Consider the following 16622-nt stretch of genomic DNA (forward strand, 5'->3'; position numbering starts at 1 on the left):
GCACCTAAACATTAGCAGCAGATCCTTCAACTCCTGCAAGCTGCGAGGCAGATCCTCCATGGGTCGGATTTATGGATTCAGAAAATCCCATAGATACCCAATCGATTGAGATCTGGGGAATTTGGAGGCCAAGGCAACACCTTGAACTCTTTGTCATGTTCCTCAAATCATTCCCGAACAATTTTTATATTTGTATCCTTATCCTGCTAAAAGAGGCCACAGTCATCAGGGAACACCGTTGCCATGAAGGGGTACGTGGTAGTGGCATACCAGTATATTATTTTTTGGGGGTTCCCATCTTAAAATGAGGCGGTCACATTAGGGATGTTCATTTCTTTCCCCCTGACTGACAACCAATGCTCGTTAACAGATCATTAACCGTTAATTGACAAAGTTATGTTAAATTAGAATTAAATTGGAATGGATGTCTACGACCCATTATCAATACCAATTTTTATTATTTTTTACTTTTACATGTGCAAATAGCAGCTTAAACTGTAGAACATAAGGATTCATACATCATCACATGACACGTGCATGCAGCGCTTCTGTGAATGTAGTGAACAACTGTATAAAAATATATAAAAGGAATAAATCCCTTTCACTTAAATGCAGATTATATTTTAAAATATCTGAAAAATGAGATTGAGTTTTTATTCTTAGGCTTTTTTTTAGAAGATTTGCCATGCCACCACCAAAGTCCTGTTAACAAAGAAAAGAAGAATAAGCAGAGTTCCACCGATTCGTCCCATTTCCAGACGGCTTGTCGCAGGGATGCCGGAGTGTATCCGTGTCTCGGGTCACAGGCTGGGAAACACCATGGATGGACAGCCAGACAAACACAGGGCTAGTTAGATTAGATGCCAAGTCATTATTACAGATAACAGTTCTTGTAAAAATCCGTTCTTCATTATCATGACTTTTTACTGTGGTGGAAACGGTTTGCATAGGTTAGATTATATTGCAATATTTCAAAATAATTATATGTATTATATGTGATATGTAGGCCAATCAGAAATCAAGTAATCAGAAGTGTCAACAAATTCAAATCAAGTAGATTTTTTGCTTTTGTATAAAATGTATTTCCCACATAGAAATTTGGCAAACTGAAATCATCGTTAAAGCTTTCAAAAAATTACAGCAATACAAACGGTATAAAAACACTTAAAAATGGACCCAGCATGTTTAAAAATACATTACAACATAAATAAAAGATAAAAAAACAACAACACTAAAGTAGAAAACAGAACTATCCTGAACAATAAATGAACGTCTCTTTCAAGCGTGCCAACACATTATGACATACAGTACAATGATTTAAAATGACTTTGACAACATACAATATATTCAGTCACTTTTAGAAAGAGTTTTTTTAGGTGTAAACATAAGGTTCATTCACACCGAACCAGAAATGTGTTCCTCTGAACTCAGTATAATTTATAAAAGATCATAATTATTATTTACTTAAAAAAATGCCCTTTGATTGATCTGCTTTGATTGTAATCCACAGCAAATTCATAAAATGTATATTTTACACACATTGTTTTGTTTTTTGGACATGTTTACATGGTTGAGAATCTTGGAACTGTATGATATAAAACATCATTAGATAATAAAAGTTTATCGTGACAAACTTTGATGTTGGCTTGAGAAAGCCTGACCAGAAAGTTAAGTAGTTTTAAAATTTGAGGGTTTTGAAGGCCATATAGTCTATCATACATACAGAATCTCTGTATAAATTAAAACATAATCATGTACAGTATAGAGAAACAGACAACAATCTCTCAAACAGTATGTTTGGCATCTTCTGTGTGAGACATTAGTATAGATTGTAATATCTCAGCACTAAGCAAGACTGTTTCGCCTGCCATTTTAAAACCAGAGTAGATTATTCAGTATCTAAAACATTGCACATTATTAATAGTAAACCAATGTAAAGTCTCCCAAGATGAAACGGTCACAGTTTCAGCTGAAGGCACACTCCTCGTCTCCTCATGCCAGTGTTCGTCCGCGAGCTGCGGATCAAGAATATGTGCATTTCGACGTTGTGAGTTTCAGTGCACCCTTGTTGTGCAGACTTTTGAGCGTCCTGAACTCCAGTGGCATGCGGTGGGGACCCGCACTGGAAAAATACCGATATTTTAGTGTGTCATAGTAATGATATTTAACAGCATTTCCGTCGGTGTCTTTTGGAAAAGGCCAGAATCCGTACAGGTGGATTTCATCACAGAAGCGTGTAGCCATCGTGTACATCAACAATCCAGTAGAGGGTCGTTTGATATTTATCTTTTTTTTAAGCCAGAACCTAAGAGATAAAAAAACACATTGTTAAGTATTAAGTGTAATAGTATTTACATTATAATTATTAGGATGGTGGCTTGAATATTTTTGGTCGAAATGAAAAATATGTGTAAGATCAGTACATTCAGTTCGTACATTTGCTTTAATCTGTTAAAGTCCCCCTGCAGTCAATCATTTTATCCCTTAAAACTCATCTTTGATCACCAAAATGACATTATAGCCTCATTTAGTATGCGCGGTTCTATGAATATGCAAATGAGCCCCGCCTCCACTCACTCACTCAGCTCAGCTCTTCTCTCCGTTTTGGCCTTCCGTCCACACTGAGACGGCGTTTTTATTAATGAAAACAAAGCTTTTTTGAAAGCACTCCAAAGTGGATACATTTGAAAACAGTGTTTTCACGTTGTAGTGTGGACTGAGAAACCGGTGGTATTTAAAAACGATGACGTAAATTTAGTCATGTGACGCATACTGTACCATATGTTTATACCAGTATTGTGCCTGTTATGTGCTATTCACTTTCACACTGTTGCTAAAAATATTCTACATTGCACACTCTTCATATCACAGTCCTGCAAAGATGACAGAATTTACTCACATTTGCTGTTCTGCGGCAATACATGAGAGGCTGAGAGCAGTCGCGTTTTAGACCAGACATATGGTGACTACGTGCGACCTGGACCGCATCAGTGAATGGTGAGATATTTCACTAAATAAAATGATCCTGTCAGAAGAATTGCGCGATAACTTCATTATTTATTTTTCCATCTGAATCATATCAGTGATCTTTTGTGGGGTTTTACGCATGTGCAGTAAAGGTGAATTCAGCGTTTTCAGGCGTTTTTCAAAAGTTTCTCATCCACACTGAAACGTCCGAAAACGCCTGAAAACGCAAGTGTGGACGGAGAGCGTTTATAAATGAAAATTGCAGTTTTAAGGAGGAAATACTCAGCAATGGTGTCGACTTATGAATTTACACATGGTTTGTCTTAAAGCATATTAAAAACACCACATAGACATATAAACAACATTAAAAACTAGATTTTTACCACAAGAGGACTTTAACCAAAAATGTTTATACAGTACTGTGAAAAGTGACAGAACGTACTGCAAAGGAACATCCAGTAACAAAGAAGCAGATACAGTTAACTGTAAATGTGTAATGTGTATATATTCTTTTCTTTAATTTGCAATTGTCCAGGAGGGTTTGAGAGGGGTCATGAAATGGGGAATCAAATTCTCCATGATATTTTGACATTTAGAGGTCATCAGGTCTTTACACATTACTACACTAACTAACTACTATAGCACAATAAAACATAAATCCCATTTATATTCACGTTAAAATTTAAAAGTAGGCTACGTGCACATTATATTTGGAGTCCTCCACATGTGTTTTGCAGTATTAACGTTAATCATTCACAGATTAATTGCTTGATTATTTTGAAGACAAGTCAGTAAAGGACAATTATTAATATTCCTACAAATTTACAATCTTAGTATAAATTCAAGACAACTGCCATATCAACCAGTGCAATATAAACAGAAGAATAGCCCGTGCTCATTGAGGCATCTTACGTGAATGAAAGCTCAAATTTGGACATTACTCTGAAAATGTTTGACCCCACTTCATGAAAGAAAGTTCAGAATGTGAACCAAATTATTTTTGAGAGCAGCGAGAGGAAGTGGAACTTACAGAATTGCAATTCCAAGAATTTAAACACAGCTAATGCATTCTGGGAAGTGAAGTGTTCTTCCACCAAAATGAATAGGGATGCACGTTATATATCGGCCACCATATCAGTATCGGCCGAAATACAGTATGTTCATTTTTAATGATATTGTTATCGACCCGATAAGAAAATTTGGCCGATATCTTAAAGCCGATAAATAATTTTTGTAAGTATTGTTTCCTTCAACAGACACTTCAGATGCGCACTGTTAGACATGATGGGTTTGAATTTCTAGAAATATGATTGAAATCACTTTGAAAAGGAAGATACAGTAAAGTGCAACAAGTGCAGCGCAAATCTGTCATATAGACTAAATCAGATCATAATGAAAACACTACTGTAAATCGTTTATCAGCTTTTAAATATAAAGAATAATCAAAATTTTCATATCGCTGCATTCCTAAAATTATTTATTTATTTATAAATTTAATTTATTTGATTAAATTTCATGAAATATATAAAATAACTACAACAAGAAACGGATTAAAACCCTTCAAACATGAAGTCTTTTTACACTTTTAAAGTATGTCTTGACAAACGTTCCCTTTTCTAGTTAAAAATCACAGTGATATAAATTTTTCTGATTTTCAATTACACTTCATTAGATATATATTTTAATTACAGTTCTCCACTTCAATTCAAATTGAATAATTGAGTTTGAAATGTTACAACTCACCCTCGTACAGCGTGGATAAAGCGGAGCGAAGGATAGGCCATGCGCACCTTCAGGCTGTGTTTGAGAACGAGCTGGTTGACGGTTTCGACGTGCCTCTCGCCGCCCTTCACCATGAAGGCCGGGATCCAGAGCACGCTGCTGTTCAGCTGCTGTAAGCGCCGGATGAGATTCCCCCGCTCCGCTTCATCCTGAAGACCACCGTACACCCGCGGGATCACTGAGGGGTTCATGGTGGTGAAGTCTGACCGCAAACCCACATCATCTGCAAAGTCCTCTAGAGGAGCGAGGTTACACCTGCGCAAGAACCAGAGAAAACACTTCTTCTCTTAGCGAAAACAGGTGGAGAATAAGATTAGAGATATTACAGTTTAAGGAACAAACTTCCGCCTCACTTTATTCTATAAACACAGATGTCACTGCTTTTTAATAATGTGGACTGAGGTGACGGAGCATCTGAAAAATCCCATTCAACCATGTGAAACTTAAAGGGTTATTCATCCAAAAATGAAAATCATCCCATAATTTACTGACCCTCAAGAACGAAAGTCTTACGGGTTTGGAACGACATGAGGGTGAGTAATTAATGACAGAGTTTTAAGTTTTGGGTGAACTAATCCCTAAATTATATCCTGGCTCTTCCCAGCTTTGTAATGGAATTGGATAGTGCCAAAGTTTTTGAAGCTCCAAAAAGCACATCCATCATTAAAGTAATCCACACGACTCCAGGATTAATAAAGGCCTTCTGGAGCAAAGCCATGGGATTTTGTAAGAAAACGTACGGAGGTGAGAAATGGCGAATGTGGAAGCGCAGAGGATAGAGCAAAACAAAATGGCAGTCATGAATGTGAAGTCTAAAATGGGAAGATTTAATGAAAAATGTCAGAGGATTTCGATATAAGAGACGAGAAGCTTTGTCAGGTCAGAGGTCATCTTCCGCCTGAACTCGACTCTCTTGTGGAAAAGTGAGTGTGAGGAGGTTTGAAGGAAAGATAATCTGTGAATAATTACTTCAAATTCAAGTTTGTTCCTCACACAAAGCTATAGTTTGGCTTCTGAAGACTCGAATTATAGAGCTGTACATACTACCTTTATGGTGATTGTTTATTTGTTGTTGCTGTTAAATAAAACTTAATAATTTAAAAGAAAATCCTTTTCATTAATTGAAATAAAACAAACTAGAATGAAATAAAATATAAAAATGTAAACTTATTTTATTTCAGTTGGCCAAGGCAACATTTCTCATTTATATATATATTAGGGCTGTCAAAAGATTAATCGCGATTAATCGCATCCAAAATAAAAGTTTGTTTTTAATAATATATGTGTGTGTACTGTGTATAATTAAATTTATATATATAAATACACACACATGCATGTATATATTTAAGAAAAATGTGTTATTTATATATATAAAAAATTTATATTTATATATAATATAAACTATATAAATATATATACAGTATATGTATGCAAATATTTCTTGAATATATACATGCATGTGTGTGTATTTACAGTATATATACAAAATAATTATACACAGTACACACACATATATTATGTAAACACAAACTTTTATTTTGGATGCGATTAATCGCGATTAATCTTTTGACAGCCCTAATATATATATTTCTTTTTAAATTTTTTTTTTTTTTTTATTGAAAACTGTGAAAATATTAGGCATGTGAAGTTTCTAAACGATGTTGAGCTTTTGTCCCTGGTTCAGGTTTCCAAAAATGTGATTTAAGGTGAAGACGGTGAAAACACGGACACAGTGAGAGATACATGACCATTTAGACCCTAATAGACTCTGCCTTACCAGAAGACGGTAATGATTCAATTACTGCAAAGAAGGAAATACATTACCGTATAACAAAATCATGCTTGTCTATTTCCTTCCCACATCCGCTCTTTAGGAGACTGCCCGCGTTTCCCACCACAGCACATGTTCTGAACCTCTTGTTCTTCAGAGGAGAGACTTCGGGAAGTAAACTGTACAGGGTCTGAGAAACATTGAAGGTCCTGCGTCTGTCCAGAGCGTAGTGGTATGTGACGCCCAGTTTAAAACTGCTCTTGAGAACAGACACGTCTCTCTCCGCATCCAAGAAGCGAAGTATGTCCTTCCTTTCCATGTGTTGAAACAGATAAAAAAGGAAAAGATTACAGGCTAATACTGACATTTCTCATTAGTTCATAACCATACCAGCTCGCAAAAGCATTCACTAAAAGGGAACCTATAATGTCATGCTCTGAGAAAGTTATAGGGTAGACAATCTGATTTGTGACACAGCCTGAATCATAAGCACTTCATGTTGATTCATTTGGCCAGAGATGAACTGGTCCTGGTTTTTTCCCTCCATTTCTGTCACTGATGGAGTTTGGGTTCGTCACTGTCGCTTGTTTAGTTGAGGACACTTAATATTCAACAGTATTATTGATCTGACTGTTGGATGAGAACTGAACTGAGCTGTTTTCTGCAGAGCTGCTTTATAGATGAACTGAACCCATTGAATAATTGATGATCTTCACACAGTTATTGAACTGATCTGAATCAACATCAAGATCCATCTTTGGTCCAGTCAGATGTCCTACTCCCTGCATGATATCACTGCTCATAAACTTACGCCATTAATCCTGGTGTAAATCCGGGATGAACCTCAAGAATGCTTTGTTTTGATGTTATAGACAAATCAAAAAAGTACAGAAACTGACAAGACTTCTGGACACTAAGAGGGACTCATCCCTCAACTCAGCCTATGATTAACGTACAAGTATCACATTAAAGCTACACTGTGTGATTTTTACCCCCATCTAGCGGTGAAATTGTATATGACTACCCAGTGAATATTAGTTTCTGTTCCTCTCAATTCCGAGGGCGTTTTTACTCCTACGGTAGCCGTATTATTCCAAGATTAACATGGCTTCCAGTTATCACTTCGTCCATGACAATAATAAACAATACGTCTAAAATGAATAAAACTACAGGACAGATGTCAGGAGGTAAACGTCACCCTTGGAATCGGCTATACCAGCATAATCAGATTAGGCTAACGTTACAATGTGTACAAAGTAAAAGCAATTAAAAATAACTAAAACGTACAGTGTCCTTTTTTATATATAGCTTAAAAAATTGCGCCTTTAAAACTATTCATCACCTGTGATCCGTCGCAGCACAGATTTATGTTACAAGGTAAACAATACTTTTTCACCATTCGTTCTGTCAGTCGTTCTGGCGTTATGCACAACCATGCTATGGTTAGACAAGCAACTATAAAACTTCGAATTTACACAAATGAATTACAACAGGCTGAATTACCTGTCGAGAAGAAAGCAGGCAACCTCGGCGTCCGTTTTAAAATCTTTTCTCCTCATGAGCTCTTTCCATCTGGGAAAAGTTACTCCAATATTGACTATGGTCTTGCTGATTTGTCTGTCGCGTTGACGTTTTAATTCTCTCTTTCAAATGTGATTACGCACGCACACACACACACACACACACACCACACTATCTTTCAAATCTGCCGGCACTCGCGAGCTCGCGAGTAATCTCCCCCTCGCATTCGTCACGGTGTCACTGAGTGAAAAACGCAAAAGGCGAAGCTTGAATTTACAGGTATGTTCCTCTTTGGCTAATGTAGTTTCAAGATGGAGGGGCAACATGGCGACCGGCCTTCGAACCCCTCACCCGTATGTACTTTCAATGGCAGATTATAAACTTAAGAGAATACTTTATTACTTGAAAGAAGTAAATATACATTAATGAGCACATATATTTTTGAAAGAACTAAGTGTTTTTTGCTAAGAATCAACTAAAAAAGTTACACAGTGTAGCTTTAAGCACATTTTTAGATGACCTAACAAAACCTTTTTTATATAGTGCAAGTTCCTCACCTGATTATGGTCACAAGGGTGGCATTAAGCCTCCAATCCACTCCCAGGTCACTCAGATCACTGACACCATTGCCGAGAGGCGTCTCGGAGCCGTTGACCATCAGTCGAGTGCTGCTCGCCCTCGAGTTCCTGTTCGGACAGAAGCAGGGTCTGGTTTAGTAACTCCAGCATGTGCACCAGTACTGAGACTATAGCATTGGGTTCAATACTGTGCTCATGTAGTCAAACTCATTCATGCGGTCTGATAGCAGAAACATGCAGTGTACTAGTACCCGTCCGTCACACTATCACTGTGTGTACTAGTACCCGTCCGTCACACTAAGGCCAGCACTGCCAATACACACAAGACATGCTGCTGCTGTACAATATATTAGGGGTTGAACAGACTCGTTGACTTTAATGGTCTGGCATGACGCTTTAAGCTTGCCGTCGAGTCGACCAGTCGCTGATCATTTATGGCCACACACACACACACACACACACACACACACACACACACACACACACACACACACACACACACACACACACACACACACACACACACACACAGTAGCGCGCACATCACACGAAGATCACGCACACATTCAATAGAGCAGAAATGTATTGTAAACTCGGTTCTGAGATTTATCAATAAAATAGCTTAGAAACTGAAAGGTTCTAGCATATGTGTCTTAGTAACTAAAGCTCACAGCTTCACTATTAGTATTTCATCTCATTTATTTATTTATACAGCACATTTAATGCACCAGCTGTTGCCCAAAGTGCTTCACAATCACTAATAAACATAAAATTAGAGGAGTACAGAGAGAAAAAAAAGAAAAAAAATGCACAAAACAGACAAGGTAACGATCATGAAGATGCCCAAGAAGTCTTTAAAAGATGTGCTTTTAACATGGCCTTAAAGTCCGGTAGTGACTTTACTGACCTTACAGAAAGAGGGAGATCATTCCAAAGATTTTCGGTTAGTTTTGGCTAAAACTAGATCTGCTGACAACCAAGTTTATTTGCTTGCCCATTTTTAAATTGGTGTCCAGAACAAACCCTAAATTGTAATTAAGCCTGACGGGGGGAGATTTTAAACACTGAGCCACTTCCTGATTTCTAGGGCCAAACACAATGACCTCAGTTTTATCATCATTTAATTTCTAAGAGTTTGCAGCCATCCAGGCTTTGATGTCCTGTGGACAAGTCAATAAATTATTGATAATGTTCATGTTCATGTTCGACTGTCTCACTGGAAGATCTGAGTGTCGTCCGCATAACAGTGGAGGGATACATTGTATTTTCAGAAGATGGATCCTAAAGGCACACTGTAAAAAGTGTTCACTTCACTTACTTAAATTTTTTTTAGTAAACGCGTTGCCTTAAAATTATTAAGTAACTAAACTTAATGCTTATTTGAAAAAATGAAATTATGTGAACTTGACAATTCCACATCACGATTAAACATGAAGTTTATTTACTTAATTTTAAGGCAACGGGTTTCCTAAGTCAACTGATCCCTTTTTACAGAGCAAGATGTAGAGAGGAAATAATATTGGTGCAATAATGGAAAAGCCTGTTTAAAAAGGCGTGGTGGCATAACATCCGGAAGAGGAAGAGGCTTTGAGATGAACAGTGTCAGCCAGAGCTGAAGGAGATGTAGACTGAAAGTAGTAGCTTTAGTCCACTCAGTAGTAACACTACAGGTTGAGGGTCACAGCCGCCGGTAATTGCGGTATATTGGAGCGTAGCGCAGCAATTTTCCCATTGAAAAAGCGAAGAAAATCTTCGCAACTTAAATTACAGGGATCTGGGTACAGACTTTAAACAGGGTTAATAACTGAATTTATAGTAGCAAATAGAATTTTAGGCTTATTTGCTGTGATGTGGCCCAAATGTGCCAAACTTGAAGAACCACGTAACACAGTTTTGAAAGAAACTTTATTTTGTGTTTGTTTTACTTTGGTGGCAGTCCCATCCCAGTCTTTTTGTCTTACCGGTTCCTGGAAACGCCTAATAGGAGGGGCCGCGATCAGGAAACCGGTTATATGACATCCTGAAGGGGAGGAGTTGGATTATTAAGATTATTTAGATCCAAAGACATGAATGTTTATGTGTTTTTTTTTAAGGGGTAATGTAATTGGTAAAGAGACATTTTCAGTGTATAGATTGTAAGGTTATCAATACATTGTTAACTATGAAATATATAGATAATAACAAATGAAGGGTTGTGATTGGTGAGTTTGAATAATTAAGGAGGAGATTCAAGCTATAAAAGAACAGATGAAATGTTTGGGAAGGAAGGAAAAAGGGGGTGTTTAGTTGGATCAGTAGCCAACTGTGAAATTCATTTTCCTTGAGTTTGCATTGTTTTCTTTTCTTTGTTTTGTTGACCCTTACGAAAAATACGTTTATTCAAGTGTGCTATTAGTATACTTATTTTAAACTAAAAATAAGAAAGTATACTTTCAGTCTGCTTTTTATATACTTCTCAGAAATACACTTTATGTACTTCTCAGAAATATACTTCAAATTCCACTTAAGTATACTTGACTTACACTGACAGAAACGTCTAAGTATATTTGGCCTATCGAGATATACTTAATCGAGATCGATGAAGCGTAAACCATGAAGAGAAAACGACTGTGAAGCTGTGGGGGTGTAGGACTCGATCCACTCCACCTGTGTTTGATCATCGTTCTGAATCTGATCAAGGCGTAACTTAGTCTTTGACAAAAATGTGATTTTCTCAACTATTTTGTTTAAAATGTTGCCTTTCTTTATGAAACTTACCGACATTCAATTGTTGATAAAAAGGATGCAAGCTAATAAAATGTTTTTAAAATTAAAGTAGAGTTAAAGGTATTTTTCAAGTATAAAAAAATAACATTTGAACATAGTAGTATAGGCCTACTGCAACTGCAAAAATTGTATATAAATAGTAAACTATAAGTATAATGTTAAGTTCATTTAAAGAAAACTTGTAGTATAAAACTACTAAACTAGTAGTTTACTGAGGGTACACTAAAAGCAAAAATAATATATAAATGGTAAACTATAAGTATGATGTTAAGTTCACTTAAAGAAAACTTGTAGTATAAAACTACTAAACTAGTAGTTTACTGAGAGTACATTAAAAGAAAACTACTAGTTTAGTAGTTTTATACTACAAGTTTTCTTTAAGTGAACTTAACATCATACTAATAGTTTACCATTTATATATTATTTTTGCTCTTTTAGTGTACTCTCAGTAAACTACTAGTTTAGTAGTTTTATACCGCAAGTATACTAGAAAGTTTTCTTTTAGTGTACTCTCAGTAAACTTGTAGTATAAAACTACTAAACTAGTAGTTTAATGAGAGTATACTTCAAAGTTGCTACAAGTATTACAATAGTGAACTACTAGTATACCCATAAGTTCACTTGCAGTACAAATGAGAAACGTAATTATGAACTAGTTGTGCACTTAAAGTTTACTACTGTTACACTTATAGTACACTTAAACATACACTTTTATATACTTCAAGTGGGCCAATTTAGTCCCAAGCGGTATTAAAATAGTACACTTACAAGTTTACTACTAGTACATATTGACTTTAGTATACTTACTACATAAAGTATACTTAAAAATATACTTGAACATTACTCAAGTATACTTCATAAAATGAACTTGAAGTATACTTTTTTTTCGTAAGGGGAGTTTGTTTGTTTGTTGTTTTGAGGCATACTTTGAACAAATTACTTTTGTTCATTTGTTTCTTGCATTTTGCCTTGGACTTTGTTGCAGTTTTTTTGAATCTGTGACACTCTGAATAAATAAGAATTTTCCTTGGACATTTCTGATTTTTTTTTGTTTTTTTTCTACTGCTGGTTTAGCCAACACACTGGCCATCTTACAACATTTGCATTGCGAGAGATCACATCAGAATAAAGTTTATCTTTTGCATCTTTCGAAGAATTCTGAAATGCTAGCAGAGATTCTCTAAAGATGTCATAGTTTTCCAATTTTTTTCCATCTCCTTTTCACTTGCCGAGCATGTTTTCTAAGAGTACGGACCGTTTCATTTAACCATGGCCGAGAATTTGGCTTACAATTCATAGCTTTAAAAGAAGCAATAGTGTCAAAATTTTCAGACCAGGTGGAATCAAATTGCTTCAGATGTTCATCAACATTTAAAGAGATAAAGTAGATTCACAATGACTTCTATATTACTCTGCAAACTCAACATTAGTCATAGCGGTTATTTGTCTGATCCACTTTTTTTTGCCAGTGGCCTCAGTTCCTACAAATGTATACATTGAAAAACACCTTTTTTTGATCAGAAAAAAAAAATTAGGCTACTTATTCAAATTACAGTGTCCTGAATGTGCAAGTTATATGATAAAACCAGATCTAATATATGGCCCAACTCAAAAGAGTCGATCAAATTCAGAAACTATTTGGAAACTGTGGTTCACAAAGTAGTGAAAGTAGTAGTTTTAGTTTCAGTTTTAGCTAACAATAAGAACCCTGCACATCTGTTTCTTGTTCTCACTATCCAGTAGTACATGTGTAAAGCTCTCTGTTTCAGTTGTCTTGTTTTCCTTTGTCTATGTTTTTGTAAGATGCTGTTATATTCTTTGGATCCCCGTGTTCCTGAGTCTTGTTTTAGTTAATAAATTCAGCTTGCGTTTAGATCCACACCTCTGATTCTGCTTCATCCGTTACAGCGTTACACTGCAAAAAGTGATTTTCTGACTCAGTGTTTTTGAGTTTTTCAGTACAAATATCAGAACATTTTTGAATCAAGATACTTGAGAAGCAATGGGGTAACAAAAATAAACTTTATTTCATTTTAAATTTTAATTTTTGCGAATGATTTTACACAGAAACAACATATTCTTATGGAACTTTTCACTGAAGAGAACAAATTATTTTTATTCTTTTTTTGTGAGGGAAAAAGTAAACACGATTTTGGTTGATTGTACAAATCTGCAATTTGCAAATGAGCACACTGTCTCTGCACAAACGCCAAAAGATTTGTATCTCGTAAAATCAAATCGAAACTCAACTTCGGATGCAGTTGACATTTACTGTGGGGTTTTTTTCTACTTCTGTTTTTAAAACCATGTGCAGCAACTCTGCATGAGACAAAGGAAACCACATCTAATGAGCAAAAGCTGTCTGCTGTCCTCTCACTTACCTGACAACACATAACTCTCACACACACGCACGTACATACGCACGCACACACACACGTCAGAGCCGAATCACAAACAAAGTAGTCTTTCGAAATGTGTGTGATCTTTTGGCACTGAACTAAAAGCCATCATCTCATGATCTGTTGTGAAAAACTAAAATTGCCTCAATGCAGAGCATGTAAAGCGAAGCATATCAGCAAGTATGAACTTGACCACATTTTTTTCAGTTCCTGAAACAAAACAAGAGCAAGGTCTTCAGTGAATAAGACCTTGCTTTTTAAAATTAAAACATTCAGCTCAAATGAACACATTACATAATTTCAAAAGCCCCCCCCAAAAAACTTTCTTTGACACACTTATGCTTGGGTATTATAATACTTGATCTACTTCAGCAAGGATTTGAAAAGACACACAAGTCAAAGACAGGAAAGTGCATCAAAAAAAGAAAAGTTAATTTTATTTTTAGCTACATAGGCCCTGAAAAAAGTATGCTTTACCATATTTTTGCTTAAACAATATACTTTAAATGGCACTTCTTTGAATGAAGTGCAAACTGATTGTAATGTGTGATGTTTTCACGCACGTAATTGCATGTTATTTTTAATTTAATGAAACTGCATTATATTATTTTAAATGTATAAAAAGTAAGGCTTTTTGACCTACTTAAGTTTAAGTACATGTGTAATTTCATAATTACTTCTATTGTCTTTGAAATAAGGTTCAAGTGCTGAATGTACTGAGAAATATTTATTTTGCCTAACTATATAGGCTACTTTATAAAATATACTTTAATGTAATTTCTTTGAAACTTTTATGTAATGTTATTAAAACATAATGATTTAAAATGTAATTTATGGTATGCCTTCTTTTAATGTGCCATTATTACAAGTGCACTTTTTAAAACAGTCATGAAAGTGTACTCTGTTAAGTGACTTAATCAATAATATTACATTATCTGCAATTAGTTATATATATATATATATATATATATATATATATATATATATATATATATATATGCCTAATTTTCAGATTTGAAGTACAAAGTGCACATTCAATACAATTAAGTGCACTTCTTTTTCACAAGGGGGTGTAAGAATAAAATGGCCTTTTCTAAAACAAAAGAAGACTGTGACTCGATCTAAATCAGCTGAGGCGGAACAACAGTAGGCTATGGCACACGAACTGAAGTTTACGATACAAATGAATAAATAGATCCGCATAAATGAATGCCTAGCTCATAGAGACACGTATAGACTTGAATCAGACTTCGACGTTCATTAGATCAGCAGTAACAGCAGAAGAGCCCTTACCCTGTCAATCCAGTTTTCTGATGCACTTCATTTCTGCCAATATCTGTCGTTTTGTAGAATATCAGCAGAACGCTGATGGTGCATATCGTCCAACATTTCCGTGTAAACCGCATTTTGCACATCAATATATTTCTGAAGATGAGAAGAAAACAGTCGAGTACTGTAGCGGCTACACGCCCATCTCTCTCTCTCTCTCTCTCTCTCTCTCTCTCTCTCTCTCTCTCTCTCTCTCTCTCTCTCTCTCAGTGACGCGTACAGGAATAACTTCACCAATATGCTAATTATCATATGCAAAATCAAATTAACAAGCAAAAGCGGCTTAAGTCTTCTTTATGCCTTCCTCTTTTACTTAGGCTATATTTCTTATAATTAACAAAAAAGTGCAATTGTTTTATGCGTTATTCTTATTTAAAGATATGATTTAACCTTATTATTAGGTTATATAACCTGTATTATTATTTAATATTTTTATGAAAGCAAATCTATTATAGTTATGTTTTGTTTCTATCGTTATGATTGTTCATTGTAAGAGGTATAACCGTGCTTCATTTCATAATAATTCAGTCGAATCAAGCCTTAAGCCTTAATGTATTCTGTATGTATTCTTCTTAGAGAATAGAAGTTTTGAATATAAAGTGCACACAGTAATCTGATGTGTCACCCTGAAGCCATCCTAGGTGTAGCTATATGACAGGGGTTTTCAACCGGTGGTCCGCGGCCCCCTGGTGGTCCGCGGCGGCATTGCATGTGGTCCGTGACATGCATTCCAGCCTACGTAATTTCACTATTAAAATCACTTTTTTTCCATAAAAAAAAAGTTTGTCTTAAAAAAAAAGGCAAGTCAGTCAGTAATAAATACATTGGCATTCAGTAAAGTGTCGAACCTATAAAAAGTAGAACCATTGTCCGCTTTACATAAAACAAATCACGACATGACCTTGTGTGAGTGAGTGAGTGGCGTTCACACCAAACGCAAATAGAGCGTCTGGCGCAAGTGATTTTCTTGTCAAGTCAATGTAAAGACGCGTTTACGCGCATCTGGAGGTCCTGCGGCGCGAATGAGGCGTTTAGCGCGGCGCGGACGCGTGAATGAGGCGAATTATTTGAGGGGGAGAGAGCGAGAGAGAGAGAAAATTCTGATTAGTCGAGAGGATATATCGCGTTTAGGCTAAAAATAGGTTCGGCGCTTATCGCGGTTTGAAAAGAAACTGCATCTTGCAGTACATTTTAAACAAGGAAATATAGCGATTTGGCATGAAACGTTGATGGAGCAGTGAATAGGTTCAGTACACAGCAAAATGACATGACAAACTCTTTTTTTTTTTTTTTAAATGCCATTTCCTCAATTCGACGTCCGACTGTGCTATCTGACAAAGGAATCCACACACTACACACACACACACAATAGTGGGCCGCCGATTACTTGTTAGTCAGAATGGTGGTCCCTGGCACAGAACCAGTTGAAAACCCCTGCTATATGACATTCTTCCTTCAGACGAATAGGCCTACAATCAGTAATCGGAAAAAATGTCCTGGCTCTTCCAA

General features: G+C 36.0%; 1 protein-coding gene across 1 annotated transcript; it reads right to left on the reverse strand.

Moving 5' to 3' along the window:
* Positions 1-292: 292 nt before the first annotated feature.
* st8sia4 (ST8 alpha-N-acetyl-neuraminide alpha-2,8-sialyltransferase 4) lies at positions 293-15291 on the reverse strand. The gene is made up of 5 exons (XM_079862198.1): positions 15078-15291; positions 8599-8727; positions 6574-6831; positions 4711-5004; positions 293-2305 (listed from the first exon to the last, which is right to left on the reverse strand). The coding sequence occupies exons 1-5, from the start codon at positions 15197-15199 to the stop codon at positions 2023-2025; spliced, it is 1086 nt and encodes a 361-aa protein (XP_079718324.1). The 5' UTR covers positions 15200-15291; the 3' UTR covers positions 293-2022.
* Between the last annotated feature and the right edge of the window lie 1331 nt (positions 15292-16622).

The sequence above is a fragment of the Squalius cephalus genome (genome assembly GCF_949319135.1).
Source record: "Squalius cephalus genome assembly, chromosome: 24".
NCBI classification, from domain to species: Eukaryota; Metazoa; Chordata; class Actinopteri; order Cypriniformes; family Leuciscidae; genus Squalius; species Squalius cephalus.

Coding starts and splice junctions, on each gene's coding strand:
- st8sia4 (XM_079862198.1), bottom strand. CDS start 15,199: ATGTGCAAAATGCGGTTTACACGGAAATGTTGGACGATATGCACCATC. Junction 8,728..15,077: donor CAGAAAACTGGATTGACAGG/GTAAGGGCTCTT, acceptor CTGTCCGAACAG/GAACTCGAGGGCGAGCAGCA. Junction 5,005..6,573: donor AAGCATGATTTTGTTATACG/GTAATGTATTTC, acceptor GTTCTTGCGCAG/GTGTAACCTCGCTCCTCTAG.